At 40.7% G+C, this 23,087-nt stretch overlaps 1 protein-coding gene and 2 long non-coding RNA genes across 3 annotated transcripts; 1 reads left to right on the forward strand and 2 right to left on the reverse strand.

The window, feature by feature from the left end:
• Window positions 1-2,156: 2,156 nt before the first annotated feature.
• gpr157 (G protein-coupled receptor 157) lies at window positions 2,157-6,853 on the reverse strand. The gene is made up of 4 exons (XM_088290999.1): window positions 6,252-6,853; window positions 3,842-4,055; window positions 3,213-3,407; window positions 2,157-2,734 (listed from the first exon to the last, which is right to left on the reverse strand). The coding sequence occupies exons 1-4, from the start codon at window positions 6,626-6,628 to the stop codon at window positions 2,531-2,533; spliced, it is 990 nt and encodes a 329-aa protein (XP_088147125.1). The 5' UTR covers window positions 6,629-6,853; the 3' UTR covers window positions 2,157-2,530.
• Window positions 6,854-8,564: 1,711 nt separating this feature from the next.
• Window positions 8,565-19,178, reverse strand: LOC148340113 (uncharacterized). The gene is made up of 3 exons (XR_015842558.1): window positions 19,066-19,178; window positions 15,291-15,466; window positions 8,565-9,032 (listed from the first exon to the last, which is right to left on the reverse strand). It is a non-coding gene; the product is annotated as an uncharacterized LOC148340113 (long non-coding RNA).
• Window positions 14,435-21,746, forward strand: LOC148340114 (uncharacterized). The gene is made up of 3 exons (XR_015842559.1): window positions 14,435-14,604; window positions 20,625-20,718; window positions 20,873-21,746. It is a non-coding gene; the product is annotated as an uncharacterized LOC148340114 (long non-coding RNA).
• The last annotated feature ends 1,341 nt before the right edge of the window (window positions 21,747-23,087 follow it).

Here is a 23,087-nt window from a genome sequence, read left to right on the forward strand (position 1 = left end):
TAAAACGAATAAATATATCATATTCAATATTTGGTTCAGTTTCTTGTCTTTCCAGGAGAAAAATGTCTTGGGCCATTATTTTAGGAAGGTGAACATGTAGTTCTGTGTCATTGTGAGGAATATAATACACGGGTTATTTTAATACCCACATGCACTACCATGCAGAATGGTTCTACAATCTTGCCTGACATCAAGAAAACTGTAAAGAAAGTTTAAACAACAGTTCACGTCTTTCGGTTAAGGTCTAAAGGTATTAGGCATAAGGATTTTGGCTATAAAGGATAAGATTAAGATGGCTGGTAGCCACATCCTATATAGAGAAAGTATGCCTTGCAATTAGAAAATAAATGGTACGACCATATTTGTTGTGCGCCTCTTTTAGTTTTAATGAATTAAGTGGGCAGCAAGCCAGCTGACTAAAATCCCTGCTTGAAGTGTCTGCACACGTTGGAGTGCCTTCAATGTCAGCCAAGACTCAAAGCTGACACAACCAATGAATTTGTCCCCGCACCTAACACAATACTTGACGGCCCTCAAGGACAAAAAAAATCAAATAAAGGATCCTCATCCGCATTAAGCATCCTCACTTCTCCATTTCTTTCTGGCATGTTGGTGGTGACTGGCAGCCAGTCGTCACGTGGATGATTGCTTCCATTAGGCCATGTTCGGCACTGTTACTCGAGTCGTTAATATAGGTGGGTTCCAGCTTGCTGTTTTTGTTCCATTATTGCTGTCTTTATCAGACGGTAATGGGCTTTGATTTGGATCTTATAGGACTGCAGTCATGTACTGTAATCACATCTGGACGTACTGTTTAACAAGAAGGCACTAAGGTGTAAGATCGTAGCATCCCGGCATATTGAGGGCTCATCTTATTTCTCTAATTGCAACTTCCTCGCTCCTCTTTTCACATGGTGGCACCTCCAGAAATGCGACAGAGATCAAAGGAGGATATTGTCAAATAAATCAAATAACACTGTTCCACTTCACAACTTGATTCAAAGAACAGTGTACAAAATATGTACCTTGGCACAATTAAGATTGCAGATCTGCAACAGACAATGCTTTCTCGTACCAAGAAGTGGCCATTTAGTTTTTTTCTAAAGGTCACTGAGTCCAGTGGGTTTAAAGCCCACATTGGTATGTTTTAAGGCTGATGCCAAGTTGAGCTAACATGAGCAAACATCAGTCAATGGAGAAGTGAGGCTTCACAGTAAAGAAAGGCTCTGGTTTCAAGGAGGAAGGGCGACATGTGATGATCGGTCATACAGCCTGGCCATGCTGACACCAGCGATAATATTAATCACTGTGACACATCAACGCAATTTTGTAACATCATTAGGCAAGAAAATGCAGGGTTTGCAAAACAAAGGACAAACACATCACTGCCAGTGACATCAGTGGAATAGTCATCTGACTGCAGCATCATGCTTGTCAACAGTGCCACTAAAATTGAAATAATAAATAGAAAAAGATTGCCAATATATAGAATTGTAGGTATTAAATGCAAAAAAGCCTTTAAGTAATTTCCTTGTTTAGAGCTCAGTCTTTTTTGTTGTCCCAATGTGAATGTTTTTTTTTCATGTTTTTTCTTTATTTTCAAAACGCCTCTTTTACAAAAAAGAATTCTTTTTAAATCACAATTATTTCTTGAGTAAATTGTCGAGTTGTTTACTTGTATTCATAAAAAAATAAAATGGCACCGCAATGTATGTCAGTCATACACGAGCAGTGACGACTGTGTTTTCCACTAACAACCCAAGCTAAAATGCACAACTTCCCAAAATAAAAAGTTGTTAGTCTCTCAGTCTAGAAGTACCACACCAATAAATACTTCGCTATTACTGGGGCTTTGCACCAACTTTTGAAATCTTCGAGCTTCATAAAGATCACAAAAACATTTCAGTTTGTCAGTAAACAGATGAGGACAGGTTCCCTGCTTTGGTAAAATGTCACAACACTCCCTGTATTGTAACTAAAGGTGCAACGATTGTGGCAGTTGTACTATGAAAGAGATTATTTGATGCTACATGATATCTTGTAGGAAAAATATTTTGAAAGAAGCCAACCAACATCTCAGATCAGATTACGTTCCACTTTGGAGGCGGTGTTTTATCTATTCTCCTCCTTGTTGTTTGGCAACACAAAGGAAGTGATTATTGCGTGACAACATTGAGTTTATTAGTGCGGCTTTCTTTCATGACGCTCATGATTACATTTAATAACAGCGACAATTAAGGTACAGTGTGGTAATCCTGCATATTTCTATGACATATCCAAGAGCATTCACACATTTTTCACCCCAAAAAATACGTCAAACAACTGAATCTGGATCATATGTACAGTTTGATGAACTCCATAAGTTTAGTCCATGAGGTACATGACAAATTCATTCATCTTGGAGGAACATCAACTTAAGGGTGAGATGATTTTTCTGACGACATATAATGTGCTGGTAACTGTAAATTTCCCAACATATAGATGTAACATACACTTAGTAAAGTAAGTCCATTTTCTGTACAATCGAGTGTCACCTGTCAGTGTGAATATCACTTCTTTGATTTGAGGTATGAAGTCCTGGAGACAGCCCGCAAGTGTCGTCCTGTGCTTTCTGCCGCTCCAGTGAGCTCGCACGGCAGCAGCAGAGCGAAGCAAAGAGGCGCATGCGGACAGGGGCGGTGAAAAACACAAACATGATGCAGTTGGCCGCTCCCTGCGACGTGTTGCCAATACCCTGTTGTGGGATCACAGAAGACAATTCAAGTAAAAATGTCATAAAAAGTTCTTAATTTTAAACAGTTTGCAAGGATCGCATTTACGTGCCGGCCCAGTCTACATGTGCGCATTGGTGGAGTTTCCTTTCATTTGGGAATTTGCTTGATTTTGGGCATAACGTAATCTGATTTGGGATCATAATTTCATGGTATATTTAGAGTTTAAATTATTAATAGAAAGAACTGTAAACATTTGAAGTGGTGTCAATTAATCTATTTTTTTACAATAATTTTCAGCATGGCTCGGTTACCATACTGTGGAGTGACAGCTCACACTTCACAGTGCTTCAATCGCAAATAAAGAAAATTCTGAACTAATTTAATGGAAAAAGAAATGGTGAATTGTGGATAGAAAAATACAGAATATGCCGATATGCAACTTAGCAATAAACTGTGGCCTTGGAACATCAGAATTATTGAAACCTCATCTCCACTCACATGTAGCATCACCAGCGCAGGGTTCTGTCTCGCCGGGGATCCAACCAGCAACAGAATGAAGCGGATGGTGCTCCAAATACGCAACATGATGAAGATAATAGGGATGAGAGTCAGCTTCATGTCAGCCATGGAGGAGAAAGAGTATGATGGTGTCCTATTGGCCAAGAGTGGACGATACTCGGAAAGGACTGCATGCTGCGTGTAGTACCCAACAAAATACAAAACAAAGACCAAGATCATCAGTATAAATAGTGGAATCCAAAGACTGACGTGGGATTGACGTGCTACGCGCACGTGTTTGTGTGTGTGGGTATATTAAACGGGGGGTAGAGAATTAAGCAATCAGTATGGAAACGTTATGTGTACGCGTGGTGCGCACTAGCGTCATCATAGGCATGTTGTCCAATCCCTTATTGACGGAGCCGATCACTTACATGCCTCGCAAGTACGTAGACACTTTTTGGGAGACATTTTCGCTATTTGCCAAACGGCGCAGCGATACTGGAACTAAAAATATGTGGTGTCTTTTCATTTTTGCTGGAAAGGTATTGCAGTACTTCTGTAGGACAACTATAACAAACAACCCTCTGAGTAACACTACATTGTTGAGCTTCCCCTTGGGTCCTCACCGCCGTGTGGATGTGTCTCTTGATGAGGATGTAGAGGACAGGGAGGATGAGGTAGGCCAAGAATTCCCAAATCTTGCCAGTCAGCAGCATCCAGAGGACACGGTCAGGTGTGTGGATTCTGACCCAGCACCAGCCCACTGACACCTCTGACGCAGTGTAGCCAATCTTGTTGAGGCACACGGCTGCAACCGTGATGGCCAGAGGAACCCCCCAGCTAGATAACACAAAAGCGTTAAAAAAAAAAAAATACAAATAAGCGTTGGAGAATGACATCAGCACTTGAAAGAAAATGTTTTTCCACTTTTAAATGCCGTGTGGGTTCAATAGCCAAGTACATGTAACACCACGGGAAAGACTTTAACTTCAGGCTCCTGGTTCATAAATATTTTGTGGTAGTTGTCGTCAGTATATCAAATATAAGTACATGTTTCAACCTTTTGTCTCCAACAGCTAAAAATAAATATTTTCATGGCAGCTGTGTGTGCTGCTCATACACGCAGATGAATAGCTCTGTTGTGATACCTCAAATGCAATGGACGGCCTCAGAATTTGTCACAACAAAGCTAGAATATTCACTGAAGATACTGTTCACCATAGGGTGAACATGTGATTGTGATACACACAATTGTTGACTTATCTTAATTTATATACCAATATGAAGTCGCTTCCTCTTTCTACTGGGTATTTATAGGCACGGCACGTGAATGAAGGTTTACAATTTAAGTACTCACTGTTGCACATTGTAGCATTAATGAGAAATGCTTAGTTTTATGTTAGTTTTAGTGCGTTTAACATATCGAGTATTTGTTTAGTGCAAGATTTAAGAAAAATATATTTTGAAAAAAAGTCTTAACTAAATTGGCAACGATCCTGATCCCAGCTGATCAACCGGTACACCCCTATATTATTATGAATACTACATTAAAATAAGAAAACATAATTGAATAAATTCATACATACATTTAACATTTGTATTTATTCTATGAAATATAAGGTGACGACCGTATTTTCCGGACTATAAGCCGCTACTTTCTTTCCTAGATTTTGAACCATGCGGCTAATACAACGTTGCAGCCTTTCTGTGGATTTTTCTTTCACCGGTAGGGGCGCTAAATAAATCTAGATTTTTCTTTCTCTTGGGTCTGTTCAGTTTTAATTAGCAAAGTTGTTGCTTTGTTAAAAGGAACTTAAGAATGTGTTTCTGTACCTTTATGTGCATTCACAGTACAAAATCGCTCTGTACAAGCAGTAAACAACAATTTTTTTTCAACGTAGAAACCCATGGCTTATAGCCTGGTGCGGCTTGTATATCTTTTTTCTCAATAAAGAGTTGCTGCTTATATACATGTGCGCTTCATAGTCCGGAAAATACTGTAATCAAATTGTAAAGAGGCAAATAACATTTGAATGAATTATTGCAACATTTAAATTCACTATTTCACAGTTTTTTAAATGTTTCCCCCCCATTTTTTGTTTCTTTACTTTCTACTTCTTAATTTATCCAACTAGGCTCATTACTTTTTTCACCCTTCACAGATGACGACACAGAGTAAAAAAAGACGTAAATAGAGAGTAGTAGAGTCAACCACGGCTGATACGTTGATTGACCGAGTCTGAGATCTTTAGAACTTATAAGGTGGAATAAATTAATGACAAAGAAAGGAGACGCAAGATATTCCCCATCCATGGTTTTATTTAGGAGAAATTAGGTATCATCTATTTTTTTAATAGCTAATTTAGCTTGTTTTTTTATCCATTCGCAAAGTTAGCAAAGCTACGAAAACAAGTTTTGTCAGTATCCAGTATTTTTTTCCTTCTTAATATGGGAGGTTTGGAAATAAAAGCGCTAAATATTTGCTCAGAACAAATTATTTTTGCCACCTCTTCTTAATAAAATATCTGAATTTGAGTTGTTTTTTTCTTTGCCCTATCTTGCAATGTTTTTGGACTGCAGAAAAAGTGTTGTCATGAATAATAAGTTCCAGAAAGCGACCTATGTCATGTTTTGTGAATGGATGACTTTTGAGTCTGCAGTTTTATATTTTTTGAACATTATTTTGTTGATGGGAAAATATCATTTACATTGCACCCATCTGTGTACACTACACTTGCTTAGAATTTATTCCGAATGTTTTTTGTTTTGCCTTAAGAAAGTTGAAACAAGCAAATAAAATGGAGGATTTTTTTTGTAATTATTCTAATGCCCTGTCTATGCCCATTTGTGTGTGAATGCAAATGCCTGTTTTTCGTCTTTTTAGATGGATGTTGTGTTCATGTAGTTTGTGTTACATTTGTATTGTCCTGTTTGTATTGTGATAAAAAAATACGATAAAAACGTATTTTATATATGTCCCAAATTAAACTGCCTTGGGGCGTCGTAAAGATCCAAGCAGATTGTGATTTGACCTACCTGACCAGATGGAAGACCAGCACCAGGCTGTCAGCAGTCCTCTGACTGGACTGTACGATGAGCACATACAAGTAGACGGCGATGGCCACCGTCCAGAAAAAGGAGCTGGTGTTGGCGAAGGTGGATATCGCTCCTTGAGCGATACAGTCCGGCGAGTCAGAGTCGAACACTCTCCACACTCCGAAGGCGTACGAGACCGCGGAAAGCCAGTCGGCCAACGAGAGGAAGAGGAGCAGTTGGCGGGGAGTGGTCCTCAAATCCGCCAAAGTCATGTAAGTGACGATAATGAGCGACGAGCCCACAAACGACATGGCACACGAACACAACACTACCACCTGCTCGGATAAGTACACAACTGTCTGGTTGTGAGCAGCCATCGTCTTGCTTTCTTGGTTCCCAAAACTACTCGCGTTGCATAATTGCTAAACAATTCAATTTGAACTTCCACAAAAACTAATGGGGGAGGTTAATGTGACCGCTTCATTTATAGAAAACTTTTTTTTTTCTTTTAAAGGCGAAGTAAATTGCGTTTTGCTCCCACCCACTATTACCTCTTCCTCTTCCTCTTGTAGCTGAGGTCACAGTCAGCACACTCGGGGCTATTTTGGGCTCCGGATTTGAAACCTGGATTTGAAATGGTTACGTAGCAACTAATAATCCCAAAACTCATTTCTCCAGCAGTATGTATAAAAACAACAAAGCCTTGGAGTCATGTGTTTTTTTTCCTCAAGGACAGAAAAATCAAAGGCTGAGGGGCTCCTATGACATACTTCACCTTCAATTTATGTACCATGCTAAAACCAATCTGTCAGTTCAGGAAAACGTGGCGTTTGCCAGGCAATAATAGAGGGGTGCCTTGGTTTTAGAATTGAATTAATTCAATGACCATGCTTGCAAATCCAAACACTTGGATCTCAAATATTTTTTCCCCGTGAAATGAATAGAAATGCCTCTAATCCCATATTTGGGGCTCCTTCTGGTGTGCTGACGTTGGCCACCAGGGGTCAGGAAATATTGAAATAGAGATGCGCAAAGAAGAGTTTCACAAATGACTCTTAGTATTTGGCGGAATGCATGCGAGCTTTCACCCCAAAAAAAGATTGTTAGAAGCGACATCCAATCGCCAATTTTCCCCAGTTGTATATAAAATCACCATTAAGAGCTGACTTTTTTGGTATAAATTCCTGTTAAAGTCCCATTAATTGAACACCTAAAAGACGATCTCCTGTTTTGCTTATAATGAGTATTACAGAACGTCTCGTGTGCTATGCTGTATTTGTTAATCAAATCCCTCCATTTATCATTAATATAATGAAAATGAGTGGCGTGAATAGTTACTTTGCAAGTCGACTTCGAGTTCACCCTAACTTTTAGGTTAGGGGCCCTGTGCTCATAGTGAAAAATGTTAAGTCTCCAACCCTGAATGTTTTTTTCAACAATCTAATCTATATGCTACTACCGACATAAAGTGACAGAAAACAATCCGACGCTCCTCCACAATATTGCAGAAGGTACAATAAACCTGTGTGTGCACCTATTACCATTCATGCAACAGGATTGGTCATTTCTGTGACCATATCAGTTTTGTGTTCAATTAAACAGAGCCACATTTCACAGTGTCAGGTAATTCGAGAATAATTTGACGCAAGATCAGATTTTTTCTGTTTACATGTTTTGTGCCGTTTATTTGCTCCTGTGCTGTGGGACTACTGTAATGTAAAATGAATTCGTTGACTTAATAGAGGTTGGGAAATAGATTTGATAAACAGTTACGAAACAGTTTCCTAGAAAATGCTACTTTGTACCAAGCTGTCCAGTCTTGGCCTTCTAGAAATTTGGGAGGAGCTTCAGTTTGCAGCAATGCAGTGGATTGTTGCCATTCTATCCAGGGGCAAACAGCTGTGTTGTCGTAGAAGAGTCGCCCCGGGTAAAATATGAGTCATAAAACCGAACCACTCAGTCTTCATGATGATAGTTAACGTTGCTACAAATGAAGTGTGATATTTTTTTTTTTTGTTTTTAGTCCATTATTGTCTTTTCTGCATCACGTTTGTCAATAACAGACCTTGGGGAGTACGTTTAATAACAAAAACAGTTGCTGGGTTTTGTTTTCCTCACATTTAATTCAATTCTTATAATGAAATACATAATCACGAATAATTAATGCGCAATTGACTGTACACTGACCAGCCCCACCGCATGACCACTTGCACCATATATCAAATACAATGTTTGTATCAAATGATCTAGCAAGTGGACATATTGTTGAGACTACTTAGTAAATCAGCAAAATTCAAATGAAAGGGTTGTAACTGCATTAATGTGAATTTATTATGAAATTTGACACAAGTCAGCAAATAGACACTTTGGTTTCATGCTGAGTTTGTTTTAGCCACTAGATGGCAGCAGAGGACTTGTTACAAACAACAACGTGAGGCTTTTGGGCCTTGAGTTGGCAATTTCAGTTCGTCATTACCCAAATGTTTATTTCGACTGTCTTCACGTGACAACTTACACCAGTAGGATAGTTGATACAAGGCAGCTTATAGCGTTCCCGTCCTTTAGTCAACGCCTTTGCCGAGGACTCTTATTGCAAAGAATTTCTGCGGCAGTATACTTGCTGATTGCTTCGTTCTCACTCCTCACAACAACCAGCTAAGACACTGCCAGAGAAACACCCACAGCAGTCGTACGCCTGCATCCCGCCAGCTGGTCCTTACATCCACAGTCCACCTTGAGCGTGGCATCCTGAACCCTCGCACTTTTTAGGTCTGACAAGCCCTAGAAGAGAAATGGATGATCAGTGTTGCATGTGAAAAGTGAAAAACGATGTAGGTAATGTTACCTGTTTCCAAACAAAAAAAAAAAAAATCAATGAATGACAAAATGCATCGTTCTGGCCCAGTGGAGCTTATATAACTGATGAGTCTACCTACACATGGCTGCTCAAAGTGACCGAAAGCATATTCCCAAATAGATTCTTGGTTCCCCCATTCCTCTTCTTGTCTGGTTTGCAGCATCACTTTGAGTTTGCACAAGTTGTGCAAAACCACACACACACACACACCAAAATCCAAGAATAGACTTTGTGTCATGACTCATGATTTTGCATCAAACGCTCCGATTGATTTACCTCGATTTGTAGCACTGTGTTTGTATTTCTGCTCTCCTCGTGTAAAGCGGATTCTTGATCGTAGTTTTACCAAAGGATATCAGTTAAGTCTCCTCGCGATCTCCGCAGTGCTATTTTTGTCCGCCGGACCTTTCTATATGGTCCTCTCCCTGCGGACTCCGCTTGCTGACAGGACAACATGGACACGAAAGAGCGCTTTGCGGTCGTACGTTGTAAGGACAATGAGATGAGCGAGGAAGGCAAATGTGTCTTAAATAAGCTTCAAGACTGCCATCATATGATCCGACTCTGGTTGTGTAACTGGAAAATCATGCCTTGACTGGTGCTCGAACAATTTTGACCTTCATCTTACGTCAGAAACTATTGTGCTAGGTGTCGGTCAAGTATGTGTGGATTGACCTGATTTTAGTTGTCAAACGCGTCCTCAGTGTAAACAGTACTTCACAGCGTACAGTAAAATAACAGGACATCTGCTCAGAGTTGATGTATTCTTTTATACAAGATGTCCTGCGATGACAACAGTCTGCCTGCACAAAGAGTGAGCTCTGAGCAATAAGACGGTAGTCGCTTGTCTAACTGCTTCATGATATCTGAATCTTAACCAACATGTATCTGGTTTGATCCCACTAACAGCTTGGTGCCTCCTTGTTTCTTTTTTGGCAACTGACATTGGTGTGTGGGAAGGTTAACTTTTATAGTCGTTGAATAAGATGTGCATTGTTCAAACGCATGTTTGAATCACTGATTTCCAATAATTTTTCGATCCTCTTATTGGCGTAAAAAAGAGACATTTGCTGTTGAAAGCAGTAAATATTTACTTTTCACATTTAAATAACACATTCAGAAATCCTTCCATTATGATTTTTCCTCTTTTACACTCACCATTACTTTAAAGGGATTCAATTAATACAATAACCACTACCACTCAGTTTAAAGCCGTTAAGTCTCTACCAAAAATGTACACATTTTGGGTTAGAAAATGTAAACATTTATATTACACTATACGCAATTGGATATTCATACATGTATGACGTCAAGCAACCTTCAAAAATGATTGCGTCGACCACAGCCTCTTTATTGTGCGTCCATTATTACAGTAGTAGCTTTTAAGGTTTTGATGGTATGATGTCATTTTCTCTCTTGTTTGTAAATGCTACTTTATATAGTGAATATGAAGCTAGATTTGACGAAAATCGCAATGGATTTTTTTCGGAAAACCTTTCAAACCTAGTGCCAATGACGTAATTTCCGCTATTTACGGCAGGGTTTTGGCACAATCGCAACCATTAACCCAGCAACATTGGTACCTAAAATTTTCCAACTAGTGAGCGATCATGACAAATGTCGGAACAGCGATCGCAAATCCGCAAACATGCTGGATGTTTGCTAGACAAGGTGCACTGAAAACAATATACTGTATTTTATGTACTGTGCACGAGTGTGTGACTTTTCATCGCAAGGCTCTAAGATCCGTATTTTAAACTGCACAGCACTTAACTTGTTCAGTCTATTCCAGTTGACCCAGTGGAAACGCAGGCTACACTCTGGATTGGTCACCAGTCATTAGCAGGGTAATTGTGAAGGGAGAATGGAGTGGGACTTGATCCCACGTCAGCTGCATGGAAATTAGCCATTTGACCCACTACACTACCAGTAGTCCTCTGTTATCTATTCAAATACACTTTCTTTACTAAAATGATGGTGATTGTAGTCTAGTCATTCCATTTTTAACTCTGTTGAGCCTTTCACAAATGCCTTATGGAAATTTTTTAACAATTTCCACAAGATGATTTTACATTTGATCTTGGATAAGCAGAGCTCTGATTCGACGTAGACCATCGTTCATCCCGCCAGAAATTTTGGATCTCATGAAAGCAGTGACGGGCTAATGAAGCTTCGTGAAGCACTTTGGCTCCTCGAGATGGCACTCATGGTTTAAGGACGCAGTGGAAATTTAATTTAGTTTCCTTTGCACAAGCCTTTTCCTTTAAACCAAGAACCCCATCTATTGGAATAAAAAATATCACAAGTGCTTCATGAAGCCTCATTTTCCTATCACCACATGAAAGAAATAGAACTTCAAGCCCCAACCCTGTCAGTACTGCATATTTTAAATTCTCAAATTAAATACTGAGAATAGTCCGAACTGTTTTCCACACCCCTGATTAACTATAAACAGTGTTTAAATTATTTTCAAATCTGGCATCTCTTTAATTCAACCTTCAATCATGTCAGCAGACAATTTAATTCTAAACATTGTTTTGATATTAGTTGAGCTATTCAGTGGAAACTCCCTAATCAGATGGCACCATGTTTGTACGAAACCAAAACTGGACCAAAATTCTGTGGAAAATGACCCCTCTAAGGTCACACAAAAAACTTAGAGGTGTAACAGTCATTGTCTGTAACAGCATTTCACGTAAGAACTCAGTACACCTATCATCAAAATATTAACCATGAAATGCAATAATTGTTTTGTCATAATTTCGTGGGGAAAAATCTGAATAAACCTCAGAATGTGACCGTGTTCGATTGTGACCAGAAATTGGAATTAGAAGTCTTTCCCTTGATATTTATGTTTAAATCTGTAAATTGACAAACACAGTACTGGGTTGAATGACTTCGGCTAATCGACAAATCAACTTTACTACTCCAAGTTGACATTTAAACATGTTTTTGTCATTTGGTCTTTCATTGGGGCCAATTTACAGAGTACTTGTCACTTACCACATGTTTTTCAGCTGCTGTCACCAGACTATAGAGCAGTGAAACGTCCGGCAAACAGTCATTTTATGTCTGCACAGGTCAGTGAATATTGTGGATGAGCGTAGCGATAAGCCTCGCAAGCTAGTCCGATCACCGCTAGTCTTAAAAATTCATGGCAAAGTATCGGGACAGTGGGGCAAAGTGAAGCCCCATCTTCATCAGCAACATGTTATGTCCAATGATACATGGCTAGAGTGAACTTTATTCATCATAAAACACACAGCAACATCGCGACACTCGTGTCGCTTTACGACACTGAAATCAGTGTCATAACACTTGCAGCACTACAGCATAAAGCAGAATAATAAACGTGAGTTGAAATATTTGACGAAAAATGAGAGTAGTATCATGGAAAAATATGTAGGTCTATCTTCAAATACAAATAAAAGCACAAGTTAAATAGAAACAGTAAATACATAAATTGGCTATGATATCCTGCCTTACAACGCTATGCTAGTAGAAACTTTAAAGACACACAGGACTAACACTAATTACAATAACTACATTTGGCATAATGTTTGAGTTGTACCTTTAATCTTGTTTTTGTTTGTTTCTGTGCCAGTCCATCAAAGGATGTTCTTACGCGAAAACAGTTTGTGGCAAATAAAAAGGTTGGCCGATGTAACAATATGATATGTTGTTGTTATCGGGTGCACCAGTAGGGGGCACTGGGGGGCAGTTGGGTGTGTGTTTAAGCCTGTATTTATGATTAGAGGGAATGGGGGAAGCGGGTTGTTGCAACTAAAGGCTGGCCGAGTTGGGTCAGAACAAAGAAACTGGACGTGTATTTTTCTTAGAAAACCCCACTTAAACAGCCGACTGTTGCGCTGTACTGAAAAAATATCGATGACGTCATTGATTAATCAACTTCGACTCCACTTTCATCACATAAAGTGTCGACTTCAAAAACTCTTTAGTTGTTCAGCTACTAGTATATCCTGTAACTGGTCTCCAATTCATTCTGAATTAATAATGTTATATGCCTAATTTAGAATATTTAACAAAGTTTACATTTACTTATTGCAGTGATGCAAACAGGTCATTTTGAGTAAACGTACATTAATAGGAATAAGAAAATATTTTTGCGCCTCCCCAACTCTCGGCCGCGACTATGAATAGAAAATTTGGGTAAAATTTGTTGCTACTGCAAAACATTATGCCCTTATAAATATTAAAGAAAAGGTAAAAAAGAAATTTGAATGCCTTTTGTTAACATTGATTGTTTATACTCCTTGCACAAACTCTGACAATGAGAACGCTGCAACCTAGTGGTATGGATGTGCAATTACGCTTGATTCGAGTACGGCAGGATAAAAAGCTAACTCCCTGGGGTCACGCCCCCAAGGTTATCCCATGTAGTCTGATACCATAGAAGATTTCACCGCAGTGAACGCATTTCCTGAAAAAGTCAATGGTCTGCTCCTGATTAAGGTGTCAGAATACACCGTGCACTGCAGATTACTGCATATGCACTCAAAGTGCACACGCTGACCTCCACCTCTCATAGTCCCTACAATGACCACAGAACAACAGAAAATGAAGCATTGCTTGCGGAGATAATGCATTGATGCACAGACAGTTTGACGCTTTATATGTATGAATAACGTGGTTCATGCTTTTCATATGGACACCCTACTGAAACATGCCAAATATTTGGCACTTTGCCATTATTTTAAAGATAATCCCTACACTGTATGTTACTTGGTTGTTCCATTGTTGGCTAACAACAGTCATGCTCCCTCCTCCAATCCCATTGCACAAATCTAATCACCTTATGGCTAACAATGACATCACTATTTACTGCAGTGCCATGTTCTTGTAGAATACTACACACGATTCATGCAGTTTAGCGCGCCTTGAGGCTTCTACAGTGCATTTATTTCTCTTGACTCTGTGAGTCCTTGATTATGGCCTTCACCACACCTTTTTTTGTATGTGATGGGAAGTCTTCATTGGTTTGACTCAGATTTGTTTACCCACGTCACGATGCATTCTGTTAATTATTGATTGTCATTCACAGTGTGGTAACCCTGAACACGAGAAATTGTTGGGTCAACATTTTTTTTACTTTAGAAAAAGGACTGGCAGACACTGAATCTAATCAGTAAACGTCTGTGATTATGTGGAGAAAAATGAACCGTCTGACCTAACGTCCTATCATCTGTCCTGATTTATGTCAATGATGTAGTAGTTACACAGTTATAATGACTACTTTTTTACTAAGCATTAATTAGAAATGAATTTTGAAATACGGCACTCTGGTTGTCTTTTAGGTCCAGCGATGCAAAGATGTGATGAAACAACGCTATACAAACAATGGTCGACAACGAGGGTCTCCCGAATTAAACATGTGGCTTTTGACCACCAGAAGGACAACTAAGGGCAACGAGAAAATTGATCAATGCAGCAAAGTCGAGATTGTGGAGTATAATACTAGTGAGGCCCAGCCCCAAGGTAAGTAAACATACTTATTTTATTTTTAACATTTCCAGAGATGGGCATTTCGTCCCTGGGACGGAACTGCCCATTTTTGGGGCGGAGGACGCGGTACAACATTTTAAAGGAGGAGGCTTAAATGCAAGGACAAGCGCTTTTAAAGGATGAAGACGGACGGCAACGGAGGGTGATTATTTTCATGAATAAGGAAGTGTGCCCAGGTCGCGACGGAAGACGCGGGACGGACCGGTAAAATAGGGTAAAGTGCCCATTTATGAACATGTTATACTGATCCTCAAAATATTCCAGCAGTGTCAAATCTGCTGAACCAATGAGTGACCAGTAGTCATTTACGTCACCATATAATAATGCTACCTGCTTATGGAAATTGTAAGTGTCAAATAGAACCATGCCCTAAAGTGCATGACCAGCAAGTAATCTCGAGTCGTTTCCATGGTGTCATTTTAGCGTCAAGACGCTGATGCTTTCACAACACTAACACCACCTCAGGTCAAGATTTCCCTGCAACGATCAACTTACATGTACTTTGCAGAAGTGAAAGGGGGGACTTTTAGCGTCCAGTTTCCCAATTTGGATCACGAAGAGTTTCGCTTTTGTGCTTTGCTCCTCACAGCAGTCACATTTAACCCTGACATTCACATGAAAGCTGTAACATCATATGTCAGTCACTTTAAATCACTCACCCAAGACAGTGAAGCCGCTCATCAGTTAACAGATGGGACCAGCCAGGCGTCCTTTTGGTGTTGTGCAGGCTTTGACCAAAAGCCTCTCGTGTCTCTCTGTCTCTGCTGCACTTGGCCACTGCAACAAGTCAAGGCATGTTCCTGCTCAGCAGCCGGCCCGGTGCACGAGGCTGCTCCTAGACCAGAAGGGGAGGAGTAGAGCTGTGAGGGGAGGGGAGGGTGGTCCAAAAAGCACAGCATGACTCAGCCTGCTTGAGTTGGGCTGCATGCAAAGTTTGTACCTTTTTGTCGCTGCACAGGACAATCAAATGATTGCTAGCTTTTTTTATCATGTCTTAACAAAAAGATATGCTATGTTACAGAAAGTTAACGTAATGAGCTTTGGACAGGCCATAAGATTGAATTCTTATTTGCCGGCTGGCAGTGACCTTTTTGTGTTTTTTATTTGAACAGGACAAAAAAAAAAAAAATTCCTACGCTATCCTTCAATTGCCCCAAAGAGTTCACACTCTGTTCAAATGTGGTTGAATTGTAAATTTAATTGAAAGTGTAAAAAATATATATATTCATGAAAACTGTGTTGTTCAACTAAAAGCAGAACTCTGTAAATATTTTTTGAACATTTTTATCACGTAATCAAAAAATAAATACTAACGTGATTGGTTGCTAAAATGAAAAAAAGTATCTAGTCTTTTTGTGTAGATTCTCAGCAATCCAAGTCATGGTAATCTGCAACGGTTGAATTGAAACAACTACTAGACTCTTGTTTGTTTCTTGCTTTCTGAAAACATTAAAAGGTTACTTAGGCAATTATGCCATTAGGCTATTTTTGCACCATTTACAACAATGAATTGCCTCTATTGAGAAGGAATCATATTGGATGTGGAACATTTTGGTGAAATTAAAAAAACGAGCAAATGCAAAATAAAATTAATAATTAAAAAAAAACTTTCTTAACATAATATGTCACCCTACTGTTCTTTATCATTTCAAGCTAAAACCAAATCAACCACTAAAATTGCAGTCTTTTTGCAGATTGACAAAAATATGGGCCTTGCTGTATATTTGAAAGTCGTTTTAGTGCATTGTAACTCAAAACTGAAATGGATATCACTCACATAAGGCAGTTGAACTATGTGAGATATACTTGATCTATCAAAAATAAAATTTTACCTCTCCCCTCCCCCCAAAAAATTAAAAGGTTTTGTGTCTTGCAATTAGTGACCTATAAAATATTCATTCGGTCAGTGTACTAAAATGAATGAATTAATAGGCCATTAAAGCTGTAATGAGGCAATATGCTAATTAATTATATAGCATCCTACACCATAGGTCTTTCAGACAAGACCCATGATTACAATTTGAGTTAACTCAATGCCAGTTATGGATTTGTCCAAATGTGCCTCGCATGCTTTTTTTTCTCCTACTGACACACAAAACCTTGATCAGATGTGCAGATTCATCAGCGTCCGTGAGGGCTAATTATGCAGTGCCGCTCTGCTGCTTGCGTACCCCCTCCCCCCCCCAACATCCTCAAAGGAACGGTGAAGCCAGTTCATCACTGCTGTAGTGGAAGTTGATCACTAGGCAGATTCCAGTTGCAGCGGCAAGAACCAGCTCAGCAAAACTCACCTGCTACAATATGCTCAGTCTGGCTTGCCTGAGCATCCTGGAAGCGGCCGAGTGCACGTTTCTCTCGACTGCATCAGGCAGCAGACTGATGATGACCTTATCAATGGGAGAGCCCAGTCACTGATCTTGTGCCCAGAAAGCACTTTTAGCACTGCACAGTGGTTTGTCTTTTCCGTGCTGACAGCAAGTGGAATGGATACTGAAGAAAAAAAAGAAAAAAAAACGGATGCATTTGTCTGCCGACCAATGCTTTCATTTGTGGGAGCTAGTGAAGCAACGCTGCACTGCACTGCACTGAAATTCTGACTACTTTCACATAGTTGCTCCAAAATGTACGCGAGCATGGACTGTTTGCACTTGGCTAAAACATGAACGAGCATTACGTGAAATCTTTCTTAAAGATAAAGATGTCCTTTATTAGTCCCACAATGGGGAAATTCGAAGTGTTACAGCAGCAAAGATATAGCTGTTGTTATTATTTATTTATTGTATTCGATGGGACATGATGGGTCGGGGTGGGGGGTTGACGGGGGACAAGGAAAGAGGAACCCGGAGCCCAGCAAGTTCAAAGCTTGCTGCATTGATTACGTCATCGCAACTGGAGTGCTGGAATGGGACAATGCACCATCCCAAGGTGGGGGGGTGTATAAGTGTGTGTGCGTGCCTGTGTGTATAGCTCTTGTCTACAAACTCAGGCAAGGTCCCATTTACAGTGAGATAGTCGACCTGCAGTGCGTGTGTATGCATGTGTGCGGGTGTGCGTGTGTGTGTGTGTGTGCGTGTGCGGGTGTGCGTGGGGGTGGGTGTGTGTGTGTGTGTGTGTGTGTGTCAGCACTGCAGGAAGTCAGCTGATGCTGTAGGGCATTGCAGGATTGCTGCACTGCTGCTCTCTCCCTCCTCTCTTCCCCACTCAGGCAAATTGCTCAAGGAGGAGGATGGTGATGATGAGTGCATGTGCTGCATACTTTTTCAGCAGAGGAGGGGCGGAGGGGGTGAATGGAGGAGAATTGTAGGGTTGCAAAGCATGCTGGTAAGTCGCTGTGCTGGGCTACTGTACCACTGAGAGACACTAGAAAGTAGAGATGGAGGGAAAAGAGAAAGGGGGAGGGGGGTGCAAGGAATATCAGGTGAGTGCGGCAGATTTCCTTTGCAGCCCGTCTCTGCTGGAAGTATGAGCAGGGGAAACTGCAGATGTTCCTAGATGATGTCAGGCACCGGATGTGGCGTCGGGCCGTCTTTTTTTTTTTTTTTTTTCAATAATACTAAAGTTAGCTTTTTTTTCTCCCTACCCCATCCTCACTCATTTCATCCTGCTGCAGTAAGGATGCGTTTCTCTGTAGGGGTTAACGTTTCACACACAGCCGCCTGGCGACTCTTTCCAAGGTCTTAGCACAGTTACCTGATGTGAACTCGGAGCACAGTTGACCGGCATACTGAGCTGGCAGAACTCACTCAGGAAAAAAAATGCAGCATTATGCAAGTTTTGCTTTGCTGCAACTGTCATACATGACCATTCAGAATCTAATGGAGAACAGCTTTTATAGTGTAAATTAAAAAATGCATGCATTTTGAAGACTAAACACCTTTTTATTTCTTTAGTCAAATCCATTAGAAAAACACATGATTACTTTTTCTGGCAAGTATCATGTGAGCTGTATTTAAAGAAAAGTAGTTGTAGTGCTAAACTTCATGACTGCACCACAGCTCCCCCGTCCCACACAGGATGCTGTCGCCTCACTCTCCGACCGGCCTTTAAAGCACTCATGCATCCTTTTTAGCCGCGCAAACTGTCAAATCTAAACCTTCAAAAAGTAGAAAACATGGATTGTTCTCTCCTTAAAGTCAGAACAATCCTATTTAGCTTTTCAAGCTTCTTTTTTCAAAGGCGTACTCTTTCACCAGGCAGCCTGACTGCTATTTCAAACCGGTATTGTGCGTTACACACCGACAAGAGAAACAGACGAGCCCAGCCGGCTGGCGAAACATCTGGCTGACTACAGCCTAGTGGTGCAGAGGAGAGGGAAAGTAATGAGATGGTCGGCATGCACGTACTTATATCAGCTACAACTGCGAGGCCGATTTCGAAAGTGTATGATGGACGAGGAGATGCAATTAGACAGCATATGAGAGCAATGAAATGTACCTGCAGACGAGTGTCGGGCCGCATCAGCAGCGACGGAGCAGGAAAACTTCAGCGTGCCTCTTGGTGTGATGATGTGCCCTCATGGTGCTGCAAAGTTGACTGCAGCATTACCTCCTGAACAAAATGACATTGTTTGCACTCTCTCTCTCTCTCTCTCTCTCTCTCCTTCCCTCCTCCTCCTCCTCCTGTCGCCCCCCCCCCATCCCTCCTCCCTCCTTCTCCTCTGCACGCTTGCTGGCAGCCTAAAGTGCACAGCTCAGCAGTGTTCTCCTACTGCCGCAGCAGATCCTGCATGAGCTCTGCGTATCCAAGCGGGATGGGACTTTTAAAGGGGACTGCAACCTCCAGGGTCAACCTCCTCTCTCTCTCGCTCTCACCCTCTCTCTCCTCCTCTTGGTACTCCTTGCAAGCCCCTTTTGCTGCTCTTCGCCACTCGGCAACAACCTCTGAAAATGATACTCACCCGAAACAGGCCTTCGTCCGTCGCATAAAAAAACGTGTGAATTCTAACCTCACCGCAGAGAGTATCATCTGTAATGAGCACGGGAAGCTTTCATATCCTTGAAGGCTTTAATTTAGAAAAAAAAATAGAAATCATCCATGACTGTGCAGTGTGACTAAGTTTTTTTTTTTTTTATATATATATACAAACAGAACTTTAGTGCTACGAGCAGCAAAGTTAAAAGTGGAATAAAAGAAAAGAAAATTCAAGTACAGTGAACTCTCGTAAGTCAAATATCCAAAAATGTACAATAGGAAGTTTATCCCACATTACAGAGACAATTGGTGTTTTGGGGGAGTCACAGAATGTCATCAAGTAGGTGGACTTTCTCTCTTCAGCTCACACTCCAAGTTTTTAATGGGATTGAGGTCTGGGGTCTCCTTTATTTTCTGGTGCCTGTTTCCTCTCTTTGTGCCAATCTGCTGCTTTCTTGACAATCACACTATGTTTTTGTGGTTCAGTAAAACATATAGTACAGTGTATCTTATGTAGAGCCTCAAAACACAATACACGGTCGCAGTTTTTCCTTAGCAGCGCTTCAGTCGATGCAAGGTGCCAAGTGAAAGGTCAGGCTGATCGAGCCTTTTCCGTTGCCTGTACCTGTCTTTGGAATGACCTCCCACTAAGCCCCTTCTCTTCCCATCTTTAAAACTCGTCTTAAAACTCCTTTTTATTCTCTAGCTTTTGACTCTGCATGAGATTTTTTTGGTTTTGTTTTAATGTTTGCCCCATGAACAGCACTTTGTATTTAGCGGTGGTTGTCTGGTGATTTGTTGGTGAGCAGTCCCGGGTGAACGCGAGTGTTTTCCCAACGTCAGCTCGGATGGATTGGTGGATGGACCATTTAAGAATGTTACAATGCTACATCTTCGAGTGTACAACTAGTAACTGTTTCCTGATGGTTTGACTTTGCAATGGTTTAGCGTTTGAGTTTAACTAAAATGGACCGGAACGGAAGAAATACTGTAGAACAAACTGTAAGTCAAATGTGTTTGACTATGCAAGCTTTTACCTTCACCCTCATTTTGTTTTTGTCTTCATTTATTTTCCACCCGAGACAATGCCGGACTGCTTTGAATCCAGCCAGCTCGCCTGCAATGCACTACAGTACAATTGTTGCGGTTAAGCGAAGTTGTCTGCATACGCATGCGGTAAGTGTGACATTGTCCAACATTTAGTGAGTGGGTGAGCTTGAGTTACTCTTTCTGTTCTTCCTGTGCACGTCACTAAGCCTTTTGAAGATCAGTGTGTTTCAGCCATCAGCTTTTGCTGCAGCAGTGCAGCACTTTGTTTTTCCCTCTGCAGGAGGACATGACTTTGAGCAGCCCTGGGCCGGACTTGAACCCGCTTAGTGTGTGGAGCAAAAAAAAAAAAAAAACAGGAGCGGTTTTCCTAATTCATTTTTTAAGCCATATTCTTCACTGTGACACACACTTAATCTGTTTTACCAGCACTATTATTTACTGACCTGATGAAACAGAATATTGCTGAATCAGGGTAAATCTCACCCATTATTTGGAATCAGCTCCATGCCACTGTCCTGATCAATTGCTGACAGCAGGTTAGCAAAAACTGCAGTATTGCACTCTGTGTGAGAAAATAGCCTGTATGCATGTTAGCATGCAGTGCTGCTCTACTGCATGAGTACGCAGAGCCCTCCTTTCTGTACTCTGGCACCTGCAGGAAAAATGCCTCCAACAGCAACTCTTTCATACCAGCAGAGGCATTCTTTGCAATGGCATAAATAAATCACAATATCTTGGATTGGGTTACGACAATGATTCCCACTTAGTGTCTGGGGGGAAATGAACCAGTTGCACTTAATTGATCTTAAAATTATTTAGTTCGACTAATGTATCTCTAAGAATTACTGAAGATGCTCTTCCACTAAATGGTAGAATGTAGATGATTAACCTGTGTGTCCATTTTCTGGGAAGATTTTTGTTTCCTGATCGGCCCTGAAGTTTTTCTAACGTAAGCAATGTGCCGTGGCGCCATAAAGGTAGGGAAACTCCGTTTCTTACCTTGTAAACCTAACTCTGGAACCCCCAAAGGCAAGTGTCCCAGAGGTTGTACGAATGAGGCAATAATCCACCTCCTGTTGCACTAAACTTTGGGTTGCCCATCACCGTATTGTATGCATGACAAAATACAAGAAGACAAGAACTGAGCTCTGAAGCATCAAAGTAGAAGAGTACACATCAGAAGTAAGATGACTCACTCACCACTCCAGAGGCAGCATACGCATCCTAATTTATTAAAATTCTGTGTTTTGCTCTTATTACAATGCTTATCATCTTATTTCCCACGTTGACATTTCATATTTAAAAGTGAAATGCCTAAGATACAAATGCTCCACAACTCACCTTCACTAAGACATGTGTGTGTGTGTTGCGCAGCGTTGAAAAGTATGAGATTAATCTTATTTCATTAACGTTTTAATGGAGACAGTTTGACCGACTTTCTCATCACTTAGCAAACGTCTGAGAAATATTACCTCCTGTGGCAAAAACCTTACAGTAGATTTAGACCTTATCAGAGCCTGCGGCAGATGCCAACGGTCGGTCTATCCTCGTCCCAATGCGTTGTACCTGGTTATGACGGTAACAGATGGCAGCACTGAATGTAGGCCACGAGTCAATGCAAATCTTCAGATTAAACAAGACATTTCATTTAAGGATATGAAGCAATCCACGAATGAATAAAGCGATGAGGTGGACTTAATACATTTTGTGTCCTAATGTGATCCAAGGTCTGTTGTCAAACAATTTGATCAAACAATTATTTTCACGAACATGTTTGTGATTTGATTTTTTCGACATACAACAGGGATCAAGAATGATGCCACTTTCCAACCACTATACTTTGTCATGCTGAAATTAGCCCCTTTTGAGAGGGAGGCCCTACCTCATGCAAGTTAGTAATCCCAACCCATGTATTGCTGGGCCAAAGGCAAGTATAGCTAAAAGAACAGATCCCAGAGTGTGTGGGGGGAAAAGCGCGATACTGTAAGGACAGTAAAATTATTTTCATTCATGGAGCCAGTAGTTTGTACACTACACCCTGTGTATGGTGGTTCATAGTTGCATCACCAAGTTTTAGCTGTTAACCTACCCCAACACATCTGATTCAAATGACTCCTGCACACCTTACTGATAAACAGATCATTTTAATCTGGTGTGTTGGAGGAGGGCAACATCTAAAACGTGCAGTATAGCGGCTCTCGAGGACCGAAGTATTACACTTGTGCTCTATACTATAGTGTCTCAGTCACTAGAGTCCGGTCGGCAGTTGGTTGCTTGAAAGTGGCTCTGGATCTCTGGCCAATCTCACTGATCAACCAGAAACTTGGCATGGGGGCATTTATTATCTACTGATGCTCAAAGACGCATTATCAAAAGAAGAAAAAAAAGGCAGTAGAAAAAAAAGTTTATTTCATTGTTCGATTTAACACCTTGATGGGTGGGCAGGCACCCAGAGACCCGACTATTTGCATACACACCATTTAAAAAAAATATAT

This window comes from Idiotropiscis lumnitzeri, chromosome 3, assembly GCF_059441095.1.
Source record: "Idiotropiscis lumnitzeri isolate Australia: NSW breed Sydney's pygmy pipehorse chromosome 3, RoL_Ilum_1.0, whole genome shotgun sequence".
Taxonomy (NCBI): domain Eukaryota; kingdom Metazoa; phylum Chordata; class Actinopteri; order Syngnathiformes; family Syngnathidae; genus Idiotropiscis; species Idiotropiscis lumnitzeri.

Coding starts and splice junctions, on each gene's coding strand:
- gpr157 (XM_088290999.1), bottom strand. CDS start 6,628: ATGGCTGCTCACAACCAGACAGTTGTGTACTTATCCGAGCAGGTGGTA. Junction 4,056..6,251: donor CTGGTCTTCCATCTGGTCAG/GTAGGTCAAATC, acceptor TGTGTTATCTAG/CTGGGGGGTTCCTCTGGCCA. Junction 2,735..3,212: donor CTGCGCTGGTGATGCTACAT/GTGAGTGGAGAT, acceptor ATCCCACAACAG/GGTATTGGCAACACGTCGCA.